Raw genomic sequence first — 16,622 nt, 5'->3', positions numbered from 1 at the left:
GAGTGGAAGCACCAAAGCATCATGCCCCCACTCCCTAACCAACTAGCATCTCCAGAAGAATACCATTGTCAGTGGTATCAAATGTCTCTGAGAGGTGAATCAGCAGAAACATATTCCCCTATCACTCTCCGGTGAAGGCCATCAATCAGAGTGACCAAGAGCATTTCCATCTCAAAGTCAGGCTTGAATCCAGACTGAAATGTGTCTAGATGTGTCTAGGCAGTGTGATGCAGCGGTAAAAAAGGCAATTGCCATTTTGGGCTGTATCAACAGAGGCATCACATCAAAATCACAAGATGTCATAGTCCCATTGTATACGGCACTGGTCAGACCACACTTGGAGTACTGTGTGCAGTTCTGGAGGCCTCACTTCAAGAAGGACGTAGATAAAATTGAAAGGGTACAGAGGAGAGTGACGAAGATGATCTGGGGCCAAGGGACGAAGCCCTATGAAGATAGGTTGAGGGACTTGGGAATGTTCAGCCTGGAGAAAAGGAGGTTGAGAGGGGACATGATAGCCCTCTTTAAGTATTTGAAAGGTTGTCACTTGGAGGAGGGCAGGATGCTGTTTCTGTTGGCTGCAGAGGAGAGGACATGCAGTAATGGGTTTAAACTTCAATTACAACGATATAGGCTAGATATCAGGAAAACAATTTTCACAGTCAGAGTAGTTCAGCAGTGGAATAGGCTGCCTAAGGAGGTGGTGAGCTCCCCCTCACTGGCAGTCTTCAAGCAAAGGTTGGATACACACTTTTCTTGGATGCTTTAGGATGCTTAGGGCTAATCCTGCGTTGAGCAGGGGGTTGGACTAGATGGCCTGTATGGCCCCTTCCAACTCTATGATTCTATGATTCTATGATTCTAGATAATCCATCTAATCCAAGTCAGCCAGAAACTATGCAGCTACCACCCACTCAAGCACCTTGCCCAAGTATTATTGCTTGGGTTGTAGTTATTTTGATTGTTGGGGACCAGGGACATTTTATTTGGGTGGGTTTTTAAAACTACTAGCAGTTGGAACTATACTTATTGCCTTCTGGACCCAATTAATCAACCCAGCCAACATGAGGAGCAAGGATCAAGACTGGGTTTTGTGTGCCACACATGCTGAAGCACCTTGTCCAATTCATCAGGCTTCACCAACTGTCATCCACACACAACTAGGACCAGACTATGCACCAGTATCAACCTGAGATTGAACCAGTCCCACTGGGTTGTCTCAGTTATGGCAAATGGGAACAATTCTATTGCAAAATGAATTACAATGGAATTACACCGGACTTGTATGTTTTCTAAGTCAACATCCTCTGGTGTGTAGACAAGTTCTGCCAGACAGCATTGTGCAGATACAATGGTAACAGAGAAGTGAGCTCTCTTAATTGCCATCCCCACCACAAAGTAGGTATGATAATATTCTCTCATCTGCATTCAGCTGCATTTGCTCTGAGTTTTTCTTTAGTGTGCGCTAACCTTCTGCCCATCCATCTCATTGTTCAACGTTTCACATGTCCAGAGATCAAATGTATGATTGACTGTATGCATAGGCACCAGAATGTTCTGGGACAGTGTCATAGTTGTAATGGCAGCCACGAAGTCCTGAACTACTTCTGATAGGGCAGTTTTTGCAGGAACATTGAAGTCCCCAAAGATAACAAATGTCAGGGTCCTCAGCTCCAAATCTGAGATTACCTCTCAGTTTACTCTTGAAGACTGTTGGGCTGTGGGGTGGACAGTACACCAACAGAATCCACATTCTGCCCTGGGTCCTCAGTACCAGGTACATATGCTCAAAACTGGGGTCCTGGTTAACAAATGATTTGCTTAGTGCACATGTTTAATCTATTCAGGTGGCTAACCTCAGCCCCCCTAATAGTTTAATAGATTATTGTATGTGAAGTGGCAAGGTTTGTTTGTGAATGGTTTCTCCACAGCTCCTCCCCACAGGCTTTGTTGAGCAAAAGGTGTTAAGATGGATGATGGCAGCTGTTGGGATTTTCACACCCACATTCCTGAGTGTCTCCTGCCATGCCTCATGTTCCACCTCCTGTTCATACAATACACACTAGAATTTTGAAAGTTAAAAATTGGCAACCTTAAATGCAGTCTGTGAGTTTATTGCCTGGTATAAGAAAAGTAGAACATTCCACAAATACTTTGACAGGTAAGCACAGAATCACATGTACCTTGATCCTAAGGTTCTTGTTTTGCCATACCTTCTGATTTATTCGGTGATTTATTCTGTCTTCATTGACATTCCTGTAACGTCAAGATATTGATGTTTCTTTCCCTGGTACGGGAATATATTCAATATAGGGTCTGGGGCTGTCATATCTGAGGAACTGGCTCTCTCTGTATAATCTCCTTCATATGCTGCATTCATCATTGTGCAACTTGTTGGTGGTGCTGGGCCCCCAAAAGATCCACTTGGCTATCATGAGGACAAGGGCCTTTTCCACCTTGGCCCCATCCTGGTGGAATTCCTAGCCAGTTGAGGTTTGATTATATATGCACAAATGCATTTTTCTATGCAATTGTTGTTCTATCATTGTAATCTGCCCTGAACCTCTGGGAAAGGGCAGAATAGAAAGCTTATACAAAAATAAATGAATATAAACTAAAATATACAACCTCGCTGGTTCCTTGAAACTCTGTACCTCTGTGATGGCATGCCTCTATATAGTTAATCTCTCTGAGCCTGTAGGTTGATGCTTTGTTCTCCGCAGTTAAATTTGATTCCTGAAGGCAGATTTTTTTCTCCCTTGCTGTGTCAGATAATTGATAGGGTGGAGTAAGGCAGGAAATCATGACACACCTTTGTCTGGACTTGTTTGGATGAAAAGTTTTGGGAAAGAGAACATGCGTGTTCAGAGAGGCAGGGATAAAATAGCTTAAATAGAGGACAAACTCAGCATTCTCTGGGGATCACACAGAAACAACATACGACTGAAGGGGTGCTACAGAAAAGGTCTTGGAACAAGAGTTTGAGGGGAAAGCAAGCAAAAGCAAGAAATACCGGCAGAAGCTCTTCAGGTATGTAATGCATGATAAAGGGAATGCTGGAAGAAAACTAGTTACCAATACCAATTGTGCATATAACTGATAGTCCCAGACAAATTCTGGATGCTGATTTTGGGCTCCAGAACAAAATCTCATTCTGCATAAAAAAAGGATCTGATGTAGAAAAAAATAATCCTGGGCCAATTTGATTTTGCAGAGCAGAGTTTAATAGGCTTCAAGGGGAAAGTGGCATTTCTACCAATACTCTGAAAAATACAACTAAGTCGGGTAAACACTTTCCTTCTGAATGCACCAACCTCATGCTTATGTTCTTAGAGATAAATTTAATTGGCTTTAGGATGTATGGATAGAAATGTAACACTAGAAAGACACCCAGATGATGATGGTTAGTGAATGAATAGATATCCTGTGTTAGAATCCTAGGTTAAGCAGTACCAATTGCTTTGTGGGACAGAATGAATTATATATGGGTTGGGGAAGTGGATACAGTAGGCCATCATTCCAAAAATGGAATTACGATGAGTGGGCTCTGTGGACAGTGGATGCAGGTAATGGTGCCCCTGCATATGTTTGCCACTCCTTTTCAGCAAAGGAAGTATACATAACTTCGTAAGACAGTCTAGGTGGCAGGGTTAGTTATTTCAATCATCAAACAGTAATTTGCCAGGAATTGCTCTTTTCTCCCCAGTACACCGTTAAAAAGCTGACACTGAGCTATGATCATTCAAAAATTAGCCTAATATACACCCAGCTAGGAGGATTTGAAAGTCATTATTAATTCTCAACATAGGATTATTTCATAAATTAAAAACCTACTGGCTCCTGCAACTAACATTGCTCATAACCTTAGGTATGTTCTCTCTCATCCTTCACATCTGTTAAAAGGTGAAAATAACAGTGAAATAATTTGATAAACACTACTAAATAATATCATGCAAGAATACTTCTACATCTACTCTTCTAGATGTAAATTTTTCAAATAATCACCCGGAATATGTCAGGTCAAAGGACCCAAAATTTTTAAACTGAGCTGAAGTTGTCTATGAGGGATATTAAGTGGTATAGATAAGTTCTATGAGCTGGCTACATGTATCATACAGGACATATTCTTTGCCCTATGAACATCTCTGGCATAACACATCTGGCATGTTCTGGCTCCTTATTTATGGCATGTCTTAGCATGAGCAACATGAGATAATGGGTTAAGAGAACTGGTTGCTGAGGGTCCTCCTTTTGGAATGGTGGTGAACGGTGCTGTCCAGGTGCAGCTGACTTATAGGGTTTCCCCTGATCCTCATAGGGTTTTCTGGGAAAGAGATGATTTGCCACTTCCTGCCGCCGGATAGCAACCATGGACCTCCTTGGTAGTCTCCCATCCAAGCACCAACGGGGCCAACTCTGTTTAGCCTCCAAGACCTGATGAAACCAGGCTAGCCTGGGCTATTCTGGTCAAGGTTGCCTTGTGTAGACTCCTTCATATTCCCCCAACTCCCTAGAGATTCTGTCAATATCGAGTGCATGTGAATGATAAAGTTCAGGAGCTTAAATGCCATAGAAATCTCTATTCTGTATCACATGGCCAGGTGAGATCCGGGAATGCAGATCCACCGTTACCTTACCTGACCGTTTCCTTCCCTGTGATGTAACCTCTTTACAGTGGTGTATCTAATTAGGATTGGAAACAGCCTGCTGATCAACGGCTTGGAGACTTTCATGGAAAATAATAATATGTTGGGGTTAAGATTTTTGACAGCACTAAAGCTTCCTGGCGCAACAGAGAACTTCAGACAACATACTTGGGGTTTTATGCTGCATTCCAAAGGCTTGTTCTAGTGGGTGTTTTGAGAGTCTGAATTAGGTGCAAAACATTGTAAGAAGGAAGTGCCTCAGAGTTATTTTCTTCATGGCAGCCCATGATGAACTTCGGAAGCTGCTTCTGAGGCCGTCCACTGGCAGAAGAGTGAAATAGCAGGGCCTGGACATCAAGCCAGCAAGAGTTTCTAGCAAGTTAAGCATTGTAGCATAGATGGAATCCATCACTATATTTTGGGAAAGGAAGGTACTTTTTTGGGTTGGGACTTTTCATCACTTTTTCCACTGGGTAGCATCTCTCCGTGGCTAAGGTCTCTTGGACATGTCTTATTGATCCTATTTACCCCACCTTATAGAGATGCTGCAAACACTGCACATTAGTCTGATTACAGGACATACTTCCCAAGTGGAATGGTTGTCATCTATCTGGAGTTATTGTTTTAGGTGAGGTTAATAGTTTCCCAGCAGAGGCAAATAAGCCTTTAAGCAAGAGCTGCAGCAGCTAACCTGTCTAGTTGAAGGAAGATGGAATTGTCTTTTTTAAAGGAGAAAAAAGAGTGGAGAAGGAATGATTTGCTCCTAACCAACTGTCTATTACCCTCCTGCTAGCTTCGGATCTAGGAACTAAACAAGAACAATTCTTTTAAAATTCATCATTTTTAATCCACTCATAGTGAACATTTTTTAAATGAATGAAGAACTTCCTCAAATTACCTTGTTTAAGCTGTGCTTATAATCCTTGTTTATTTGTTTCCTTGTTTCACTTATGCCCCGCTTTTATCCTCCATTTTCTCCTCACAACGACACTGTGAGGTAGTCTAGGCCGAGTATGGGACTGGCCCAAGGTCACCCACCAAACTTCCATTCTTCTGAATTCCTTCTCAGACTTTGACAGCATCCATGGCCAAGAGAATACAACACCAGAAGCGAGAGGGGAACATTTGAAAATGTGGCTCATCCATGCTGTTTACAGAGACAAGTTTGGTGAGAGCCAGTTTGGTGTAGTGGTTAGGAGTGCGGACTTCTAATCTGGCATGCCAGGTTTGATTCTGCGCTCCCCCACATGCAGCCAGCTGGGTGACCTTGGGCTCGCCACGGCACTGATAAAACTGTTCTGACCGAGCAGTGATATCAGGGCTCTCTCAGCCTCACCCACCCCACAGGGTGTCTGTTGTGGGGAGAGGAATGGGAAGGCGACTGTAAGCCGCTTTGAGCCTCCTTCAGGTAGGGAAAAGTGGCATATAAGAACCAACTCTTCTTCTTCTTCTTCTACAAGAATCTGAAGTTCCATTCTTAGCATTTCTTGAGCAAATACCTCAAGCCTTTCAAACCAATCCTTTGAGAATATTTCATTTCCCTGCCAGCCAAAGAGCTAGCAAGCTGGAGGGATCTAAACGAGCAGTGAATTATCTCTGGTCCAAGGGATCAAAGCCAGTGCACTATAACAGCAACACCCTTGAGCCTCTTGCCTTCCATTGCTTATTAGAGCATGTGTTATAATCCCCAATCCTTGTGAGTGAAGTGAGCCTACCTACACCTCCTTTTGCTCTGCTTGCTTTGTACAAGAATTGGCTCTTGCTGAGAAGTGCTTGTGAGTGATACTAATACTAAAGCTGGCATGCATATTAATTCGAAAGCATTTGCACACAAACTTATTCTATATCATCGATTTATTCACTACTTGTATGCATAGAAAAACATTTCCTGTGCTTCTGATATACAGAGACTCAGTGATGGCTCATTGAGCTGAATATTCTATTTTTACTTATTAATTAATGGGAGAGAAAGACTATTGCTTTCTTAATAGTATTATATCCTATGCTAGCTATAAGTAGGGACAACCTAGAGTGAAGAAAAGTCATTCCAGTGAATAAAAATTCATTCCATTTAATTTTCAAATTTCTTTTAGATTACTTTTAAAGGAAACATAGGAGTTATGGATGAGACACCTATTGTTATCATCTGCATCAGAACTTTGCACAATTTTTTGACCTGATTCAGGGACATAGAAGACCATAGCATGTTTATGGAAACATTTAACCTATACTACTGGATATGAGCCTCTTGTGGCACAGAGTGGTAAGGCAGCAGTCATGCAGTCTGAAAGCTCTGCCCATGAGCCTGGCTCAAGGTTGACTCAGCCTTCCATCCTTCCGAGGTCAGTAAAATGAGTACCCAGCTTGCTGGGGGGGGGGGTAAACTGTAATGACTGGGGAAGGCACTGGCAAACCACCCCGTATTGAGTCTGCCATGAAAACGCTAGAGGGCGTCACCCTAAGGGTCAGACATGACCCGGTGCTTGCACAGGGGATACCTTTACCTTTTACCTTTACTAGCTGGATATGGAGGAGAAAACATTAGGACCAGGCCTGCTCAGAGCATGTATGACTTGCAGTTAACCTCTTACAACCCTTACTTTGTTTAATTTAAGCAACAGTTAGTTTCTACAAAGCCAGGTGCTGGATGTCAAGCTGACCTGGGTATTATGCCTTCTGACATAAATGCTTGCTCATTGCCTAACCTAAAACTGTGGAAGGTGGCTGTAGTTATAGATAACCGAATGGCATTCTGCACACTGTTTTGTGGGTATGTTTATTTCATATGTTCCAGATCTGGAAACTGGCTCTGAAACCCAGAATCTTGGTCAAACCCAAATAAAATCCTGCTGTCAATATAGCTTGGAAATCAGTAATTTTAACATACTCATTTAAATTGACTGTATGCAAAGGAAAAGCCAACATCAACTGGACTGTCGGTTGAATTTGGTTTCTCAATTATCTTCTACATAAACAGTATTCATGTGTGACAGAAAAAGTAACTGAAAGGTTTAAATATGGCTTTTAAGAATACCCATGTAAATTTTTCTTAGTACTTTAGCCCTGTTGAAACCTCTGTGTCAGCTATAATAATCTTCAGTGTCCGACCTAGATAACTGGAACATTAACAGTCTGTTGACGAACTGCCTCTCAACTGGCAACAAATTCTTGCCTAGGTACCAGGTACATGAAGGGATGTCTCAAAGGCCTCAGAGGTAGAGAGGACTGGCTATGTAGCCATAGTGACTTAATTGTGAGGTAATTTTGATTTATAAGTAAAGTTGATGTTGAAAAGATGCAGATGTTGGTCTTAGTAAGGGTAGGAAGAGTAGATCAAAAGGAACAGCAGTTCTAAAGGAAAATTGCAGAATTAGGAAGTTTCTGTTTTGTGTAGGTTGACCAATTGTTAATGATCCCAAAGCTTTGCTGAAATCTTCAGGTCATGGATTGATGTAATCCAGAGTCCAAGTAGACTGATCAGTACATAGAACCCATTTTGAATTAGAGGAAGATGCCAAGAAGGAAATTCCATGAGATAACTCTGAGCATGTGTAATATATTTACCTCACTAACCATAGACAGACATGTACTTGTAGTGATGGTATAAAGTTTGTGGGCTGCCACAGAACATGTTTGTGAGGCAGATTCAAGTCCTGTCCTCTATTAATCATATAATCTTTAGCAGAGTTACACCCTTCTAAATCCATGTGCTGAGAAGGGTATAACTCTTCTTAGGATACCACTGTTCTAAAATTAGCATCTGAATTTAGCCCTTCAAAACATCTGGCAGTGCTGGACTTGCTCTTCACAGCATGTATGGCCAAGTACTGTCTGAAATTGTGAAAGCCCACATCTAGCAAATAAAAGGATGTATATAATAAGCTTAAGCAAGACAAGACAGAAGCTAAAATAGCAAAGCCAGGATGCCAATCCAGAGCCAAAATCTTCCCGAAGACAGGGTTGGGTTTGGCTCCAGGGTTTTATTGTTCTGCCCCTGTGGCTGCATCTTTCAAGCATCCTCCGTCAATGTCAGTGCTTGTTCGGTGTGAAGTCCTATTATGACTCTATTTGTGAGTCATATGTTAAGAAGCTGTGGGCTTGCCAAAGCTTCAGGCATCACTTATCCTGAGGAAGAGAGCACAGCTATGAGCTGAAAAGAACCTTGTGTGGTTTTAGAAAGCAGCTTGGGTGGATTTACCCTGTGTGTCACTTCACAATCATCACCTAGGAAAATGCATGCATACCTTCAGATATGAAACACAGCGATAGACCTGGTTTTGCCGCAATCACATGAATGAGGCAGCTGTTTGGGGCATCTTTTGGCCTGAAGGAAAGTTGATCCTCAGCTTTACATATGGCTGTCAATCATTCCCTGAACATGAGCAAAACTCACCTATAAAATCATTCCAGGCCCAACTGTATTGGTCTACCAAATAACAACCAAATGTTGCTCAGTGTGGGGTGCTTTCGGCATTCACAGCTTAATTTTGATTCTCACTGGATATAATCTGGTTTCCCTTTAATCCACATCCTGTTCGCATCCTGCTCCTGCTCCTGCACTCTGCACATATCTTCATTCTCGGATTTTAGCTCTGTGTACTGAGAAAAAAAATAAAAAAAATAAAAAAAATAATAATAAAGAGCCTCTTGTGGCGCAGAGTGGTAAGGCAGCCGTCTGAAAGCTTTGCCCATGAGGCTGGGAGTTCAATCCCAGCAGCCGGCTCAAGGTTGACTCAGCCTTCCATCCTTCCGAGGTCGGTAAAATGAGTACCCAGCTTGCTGGGGGGTAAATGGTAATGACTGGGGAAGGCACTGGCAAACCACCCCGTATTGAGTCTGCCATGAAAACGCTGGAGGGCGTCACCCCAAGGGTCAGACATGATCCGGTGCTTGCACAGGGGATACCTTTACTGAGAAAAAAATGGATTGCCAAGATTTGTTCTTCTTCTTTTGTGCTGTTAATTGGTCTCTGCTTATTGGTTAGTTCCCAAGCTAGAAAAATTCGACCAGTTGGCTATCAAAAAGATGTAATCTATTTTTGTTTGTCATTGTTCCAATTTATTGAAAGAAATTAATAAATAATTAATATTCAATAGATATGATCTTTATCTGTGATATGGATAAACACATTTTTTTCAAGAGCCCATTTTCAAAGTTGCTTTCTTCTTCAGTGGTTTCGTCATATAAACAGTCCCTCAGGGTCAGTGTTTCATGGAGGTTTCTTAACTGCTCTGTGGCTATGAAAACCTCCCCCAGCAGGGACTGTCTTTGAAACATTCAAGTGGGTAGAAGTGTTGGTCTGAAGCAGCACAACAAAACAAAATCAGAGTCCAGTGGCACCTTAGTCTGAGGAAGAAGAAGAAGAGTTGGTTTTTATATGCCGCTTTTCCCTACCTGAAGGAGGATCAAAGCGGCTTACAGTCGCCTTCCCTTTCCTCTCCCCACAACAGACACCCTGTGGGGTGGGTGAGGCTGAGAGAGCCCTGATATCACTGCTCGGTCAGAACAGTTTTATCAGTGCCGTGGCGAGCCCAAGGTCACCCAGCCGGTTGCATGTGGGGAAGTACAGAATCGAACCCGGCATGCCAGATTAGAAGTCCGCATTCCTAACCACTACACCAAACTGGCGCTTCCAGTTTGGAAGAGTGCTTGCACTCGAAAGCTCACACCCTGAGTAAATCTTTGTTGGTCTTAAAGGTGCCACTGGACTCTGATTTTGTTTTGTTGTCTTTGAAATAGTAAGCAGAGAGTAAACTTAAAGCTGCTTTCACTTTGGAACTTGCCAGTTTAGTACTGCCTTCATTTTCCTTCTCCCAGAAGAAAGTGGGGGTGGGGAGTCAGATGTTATGTATCTTCATGGTTAATTAGGTGAATTTTGGGCAGGGATGCTAACAGGTTAGATATCATTGTAGGCCTCAATCATAGGTGGAATAGTGTCTTGCATGCCCTCTGGAGAACTGTTTGAAATTCCTGGGGAGAGTGGGGTTTGGGGAGGAGAGGGACCTTAGCACAGTCTAATGCCATAGCATCCACCCTCCACACAGCCATTTTCTTCAGGAGAACTAATCTTGATCCTCTAGAGATCAGTTGTGATAGTGGAGATCTCCAGGTGTCACCTGGAGGTTCAAGCAAGGAGAGGCCAAATGGTGCAGGTTGTATTGAGAGAAAAACCCTCTGAGGCAAAATCAGTTTTCTAATACAAAAACATCTCTTTCTGCATCATTTTTCTTTTTTTTCAACGAGTAGCGCAGAAAAATTAATAAATCACAATTAGTCATGATCAAACCAGCTTCCATTGATAGCCATTTTCAAACATTTTCATCAGGACTGATGTTAAAAATGTCCATGTCTGAAACACTTCTTATGTAGGCAAACACCTTGTCACAATCACATGCAGCTAGAGTAGGGATGCCAACCCCCAGGTGGGACCTGGGGATCTCCTGGAATTACAGCTTATTGCTAGACTAAAGAGATCAGTTCCCCTGAAGAAAATGGCTGCTTTGGATGGTGGACTCCATAGCATTAGACTCCACTGAAGTTCCTTGCCACCTCATATCCTGCCTACTCCTGGCTCCATCCCCAGAGTCTCCAAGTATTTCCCAACCCAGAGCTGCCAACACTAAGGAAGAGATCTGATGGGCTACATGTAGGCAAATGCATCCCACAGTGGGGCAGGTTCAGTAAATGGAATGTGAGGAGTCTTAAGCATGCTGTGGTCCTGCTCCAAATCATATGTGTCTGGGAGCTGATAAAGACATCCATGTAGCAGATCTGAGCATCATGCAAGGACTGTATAACATGAAGTTGGGCCTTGAAATACACCTTCTTATAGCACCTGCTTTCTCTGTGCAGTTTTTTCTTCTGACTTAACCAGTCATTATTTACTAGGAAACTATACATGCTTTCTACTTTTACTGCCATTAGATATGAACAACAACATGACTGTGATTAGCATTCTTTAAGCTTCTGGCAGGGCTGCTGACCTCCAAAGATAAGTTACCCCGCAATTAATTGCTGCATTGGAGAGTGGACTTTGTAGCCTTGTATACTGTTGAGGTCTCTCATCTCCTCAAATCCTACCCTGCCTCCCATGGCTTTTTTTTTTTTGGTGTATTCTTGCCTGTTGCATGGCAAGAATTCTATCCTTGCTGCTTTAAAAAGTGTATTGAGCCCTGGCTGCTTTAGAAAGTGTATTCAGTTAAAATATACTGAGCCTTGGCATTTATTTTTAATTGTTTTTTTATTGTTGTATGTTGGTATTTAAATATTCTTGATTTTTGGGGGGGTTGTTTATTGTAAGCTTCCCTAAGTGCTTTTTGAGTAGAAGGTCAGGGTATAAATCTTATAAATAATCTTATAAATAAATGGGGAAATTTGCTTGGGTTTAGTTATAAACAATGTATATGAACATCAGAACGATTTAGTTGTTGGTTAAAAACATTTTGAAAGGGTAAATCAGATAAAAAGGTGATCTGCCTAAATATTTACCACTAGATGCCGCTGTTGTTTCACATGCTTCTTAAAATTTATGAAATTCTGATGTCTAAACTTAGTAGACCTCTCTGTGTGTTCCCTAGCCCCAGCTCATAAACGTTATTAGAAGGGCTACCATCTTTTGATTTAAAACATTTTGGTTCTTGGGCAGAACAAGGGAAGGACCTAAGGAAACAATGCTTCTAAAACTATATTGAATGCTGAGAGAAACCAGTTTGTGTGTTTTTTTTTTAATTCTTATAAGTGTCAGTACAGCCTACAGTCTTTATACAGTTCATGCATTCTTAAAATCCTATGAAGTGAGGATCCATTGATTGTGTACAATCTGCAATTCAAACCCACCCCATTTGCTTTGTATTCTAGCTTTTTGTTTTTAGCTGACAAAGAAGGAAGGCCTAAGATCCTTCCTTGCCATTATTGTACAGCAACAATCAAGGGGCCAGGAGAATGCTAACCTTTGCCTTCGTCTTCAGGTAGCAATGATATGGATGCTGTAAAGAAAAACAAACGGGATGGAACAGAAGTCACAGAGAGACGTAAGTACAGTGCTTTCTAGAAAACCAGTTTACTACCTGAATGTGATAGACTGGAGAGAGAAGTTAACTTATACTGAGGTTTCCACCTCAAAATCTGTTTCATAGTACCTGTTCAATAGGTCTCGTGCAGGAGTATTTTCTAGAACAATTTATCTCACGTGCCTATCATGATGGAACCCTATTTTACTCTTTTTACAGTTATCACGGAAACTGTTACTACCAGACTGACATCTCTTCCCCCAAGTAAGTGGCAGAAGTTCAGAATTTAGCAAGTGTGTGCTGAAAGCATCCACCTTATTTTTGTCTACCTGTGCCTCCTTTTCACCAGTCCATCATTCATTTATGTCCCTCAGAGTTATAGATCCAAGGGGGAAATTGTATATTGTTGCTTTTAAATGGTCTTTCCAAATTCAATAAAGATAATTGTGATTTTAAGTTTAGTCCCACAGAGTGTATGTTTCACTTGGCTCATAAAAGTTGACATCGCTCAAAATAATATATCAAATGAGAAAAATTGACCTCCTTATTCCACGATTCCTGGAAAATTTAGACTACATTTTACTTTAAATAGTTGATAAGAATGGCATAGTCCTTAGTTTGGGGAAATTTAATTTTCTCTTCACAGCTCAGATAGATCTGAAGCTACAATGAGATATTACACTGTTCAAAGTATTTGGTTGACTTGGACACTTTGTACCCAGTATTTCCAACTGTCTATGATAACCAATGATACACTGGTTTAGTGAGGCTTGGAACACATGCTTGTGTAAATCATTTCCTCAGTTCTGAATTAATAGCTATATAATGATGCTTGGACATACACTGGTTTAGTTTGCTAGTTTCAGTCAGGGAGCCAATATATCAAAAGGCTGCTTGGTTGCTCATGCCTGTCTCATGAACAGGAGACTTCTCATTGCATCCCAGCCTTGCAGGAGTACAGAAAGAATGGGGGTGGGATCGGAAGCCGTATCCCAGTTGGCTGCGTGATTACCTGCTAAACACCTTATTATCTCCAGCCTAGGCAACATAATAGTATCCCAGCAGAGATACAGCAGATTTTCCCAGGGTAAGGGGAAATTCAGCTGAGAGTCAACTTCCCATGTTAGCAACATCAGGGCATCTATAAATCTGTTTGGCAGCTGCTCAAAGGTAAAGAGATGGATTGTGGCAGTATGTTTGGCTGGCAAACACAATTGAGACCAAAAGTTCTCAGAACCTTTCTCTCTATAGAATAACCTCAGACTTCAAATGTCAAAGCATTAGCATGGTGGCAACAGGAGTACAGTTTCTGAGGAGTGGCATGTGAGAACTGCATCAATAATTGTTTTCTACTAGCTAGCAACAGTTGCTTTGCAGTGTCAAGGGCTGTTTCCATTCTTTGAGGTGTTAATGTACACCACTGATGAGATTCTATTACCAGAGCAATTGTTTTCACTGTTACTCAATGCTCTTTTTAATAGGTCTATAACCACTCTCCATCCCCCAAACTCTATTTAAATCAATTAACATTACTAAAAACAAAAACAAATGGCAGATAATCTTCTGGCCTTTTAAAAAGCGACCAAATAGCAACTGTTCCCCTGACAGGAGTCAGACATAAGAATACTGTGGTATTTCTATTGAACTATCTTCCAAAAATCATATACCGTATGTGCATGAGCCCCGGATAAATTAAAGACCTCTGTGCTTTCAACTGAAATGTTTCTTCAGCTTTTCCATATGCGGAGTGGCTCATTTTGCCTTTGTCTGACAGAAGGAGGTGGTGGCAGTGGGCTAAAAACAACAGCCTACGGTGGAGGAAGCGGGGTGGAAAAAAGGACGTATACCCATGGCAGCAGCTACGTCACCTCCAGTAAGTGATCCTTAAACTAATAGCAAGTGCGAACATTAATGAAAACATGAATGGGAATGAGTAGAAAGGAGAGTGAATCATAGAGAATTTTATAATAAAGTGACCAGATTTTAACATTGGTAAAGCGGGTCACCATTGACTGCGGGGGGGGGGGGATCTTGATTACAAATTTGGTCTATATGGAGCAACAAAAAGTTTCATAGAATGCATAGAACGCAAAAATAGTATTGTAATATATATTTAATTTCAACATAAGTACAATTTCCCAGGTATCCCCAGATGTCCCTCCAAAAGTGTGACAATCTGGTCACCTTATTTTGTAAGTGGAAAATGAGCAGAAGACATGGAGTCTTACTGGAATATTTACAAGAAAATATAGAACACAAATAGTAGTGAGACCCCTTTGCCAAATGTTAAGGCTGACTTCTTAAGGTGGGAGTTAATATATCTTTATAGGAAAAGTCACCTACAAGATTACATTATAATGTCCATAGGTAATCAGTTCTCAGTGCTAAATCTTGATTTCAGCATGGAAGTAGCACAAAAGAATCATGTATATATCCACTCTTATATGGTTTGTGCTGGAACAGCAAGCAAACATAATGTTCCAGAAAATATAAAAGATTTGGATTCGGCCTGGGTTTGTCTGTCTGTCAGTCCTCCAGACAGCTTCAAACACATATGATGAATTTAAGGACTTGGAGCACCTATGTTGAATCTTAATCTGAAACCCTGTACCACTCCAAGACCAACGTTCAGAGACTGAGCTGTTAAACTAGGAAGACTTCTGCTTTGACCTTGAACTCACCAAAAGAATGTAGGCAAACAATGTCCTTTCAATCATTCCTTCGTTGCATTATGACACAAATAATATTGATTACCTTACCGAAGTATTTTAAGAATTACTGGCAGTTAAAAGATGCACATCTCAAGCAGTTTTTACTGGCAAATTAGTGGCCTTGGAAAGTTGTGTCATTCGTATAAGAGGAGGGGTTCTCAACCCTCCTCTTATTATTGTCCCTACTTTAAATGTTCCTCTGCCAGAGCAATTTGCAAAATTTAGAGTTTCAGCGTTTCCTCCATTGGGGAAAATAGTAGCTATTTGGTATTGGGACATGGCACAAGGAGAGAAAAATAATCTACATTCCCATCCTGCAGTATGGCTTTGATGAAAATTGGAGGAGCCTACACCTCTTAGATCTTAACAGGAGAGCCAATCAAGATATTCCAGCCGTGTAGTTTGGCCCTGAAAGAAATGCTCTGAATACTGGGAAATGCTATATCAGGGGTGGCATTTTCAGCTTGAAAAGGATAAGGGAGAAAAGGGTTAAAAACACACACACCCTTCTCTCCCTCCAAAAAGCAATCACAGAATCTACATCTAGGGTGAGAGAGGATACAATCTGTCATTTAAAATAATTCAGAAGTGCTTTGAGGATGACATTGTTTCCTCTTCCAAGCTACTGGTGCTAAATGTAAGTCTAAGGTCAGCAACAGCAATTTAGAATGGTCTTTTTAGAATTTGACTGAGTACCTAGACACAATTGGACTGGGTCTTTCCAGTATTCTTTTGTTGAACTAAGCTGTAACCCAAATGCAGACTAAAGCCATGTGGAGAGGGAAGAGTGGCTTTAATACTTCTAAAGTGTAGGTTCATTTATCCAAACCACCTTCTCCATGCTGATATTAGTCTTCAAAGGAAGGGGGGAAATGTACAAGTGCCTGATGTTTCTCTCTCAAGACGAACAGTAGTGGAAGATTGGCAGTTTTAATAACATGAAACCACGCAAGGATGGTTTCTGTCCCTTCCTTAACTGTCCCTTCCTTAACTGTAAGGATCAAATCTATTAAGGTAACTGGGTTGTCAAATGCTCAGGAATAACAATAGCAATAGCAATAGCAGTAGCAATAGCAATAGCAATAGCAATAATTTGATTTATTTCCCGCCACTCACTGGATAGGCTCGTGGCGGGTAACAGCAGTCTTAAAACCCCAGTTAAAACCCCATTAAAAGACATTAAAAATTCCCAACATAGCGGTCACAATCCCATTCCAAGCCCACCTACCAAGGCAATAGAGAAGTGGAGAGGTGAT

General features: G+C 41.4%; 1 protein-coding gene across 2 annotated transcripts in view; it reads left to right on the top strand.

Moving 5' to 3' along the window:
* The first annotated feature begins 2,824 nt into the window (after positions 1-2,824).
* Positions 2,825-16,622, top strand: part of COL17A1 (collagen type XVII alpha 1 chain) — a 75,129-nt gene continuing 61,331 nt past the window's right edge. For both annotated transcript variants that reach the window (XM_077349626.1, XM_077349625.1), the window contains exons 1-4: positions 2,825-3,030; positions 12,614-12,676; positions 12,875-12,919; positions 14,430-14,528. In XM_077349626.1, coding sequence (XP_077205741.1) covers positions 12,625-12,676; positions 12,875-12,919; positions 14,430-14,528 — 196 coding nt within the window. In that variant the 5' untranslated portion in view covers positions 2,825-3,030; positions 12,614-12,624. The remainder of the gene's footprint in view (positions 3,031-12,613; positions 12,677-12,874; positions 12,920-14,429; positions 14,529-16,622) is intronic.

The sequence above is a fragment of the Paroedura picta genome, chromosome 8, assembly GCF_049243985.1.
Source record: "Paroedura picta isolate Pp20150507F chromosome 8, Ppicta_v3.0, whole genome shotgun sequence".
NCBI lineage: Eukaryota > Metazoa > Chordata > Lepidosauria > Squamata > Gekkonidae > Paroedura > Paroedura picta.
Note: the sequence above shows the minus strand (reverse complement) of the source record. Positions and strands in the feature narration are given on the sequence as shown.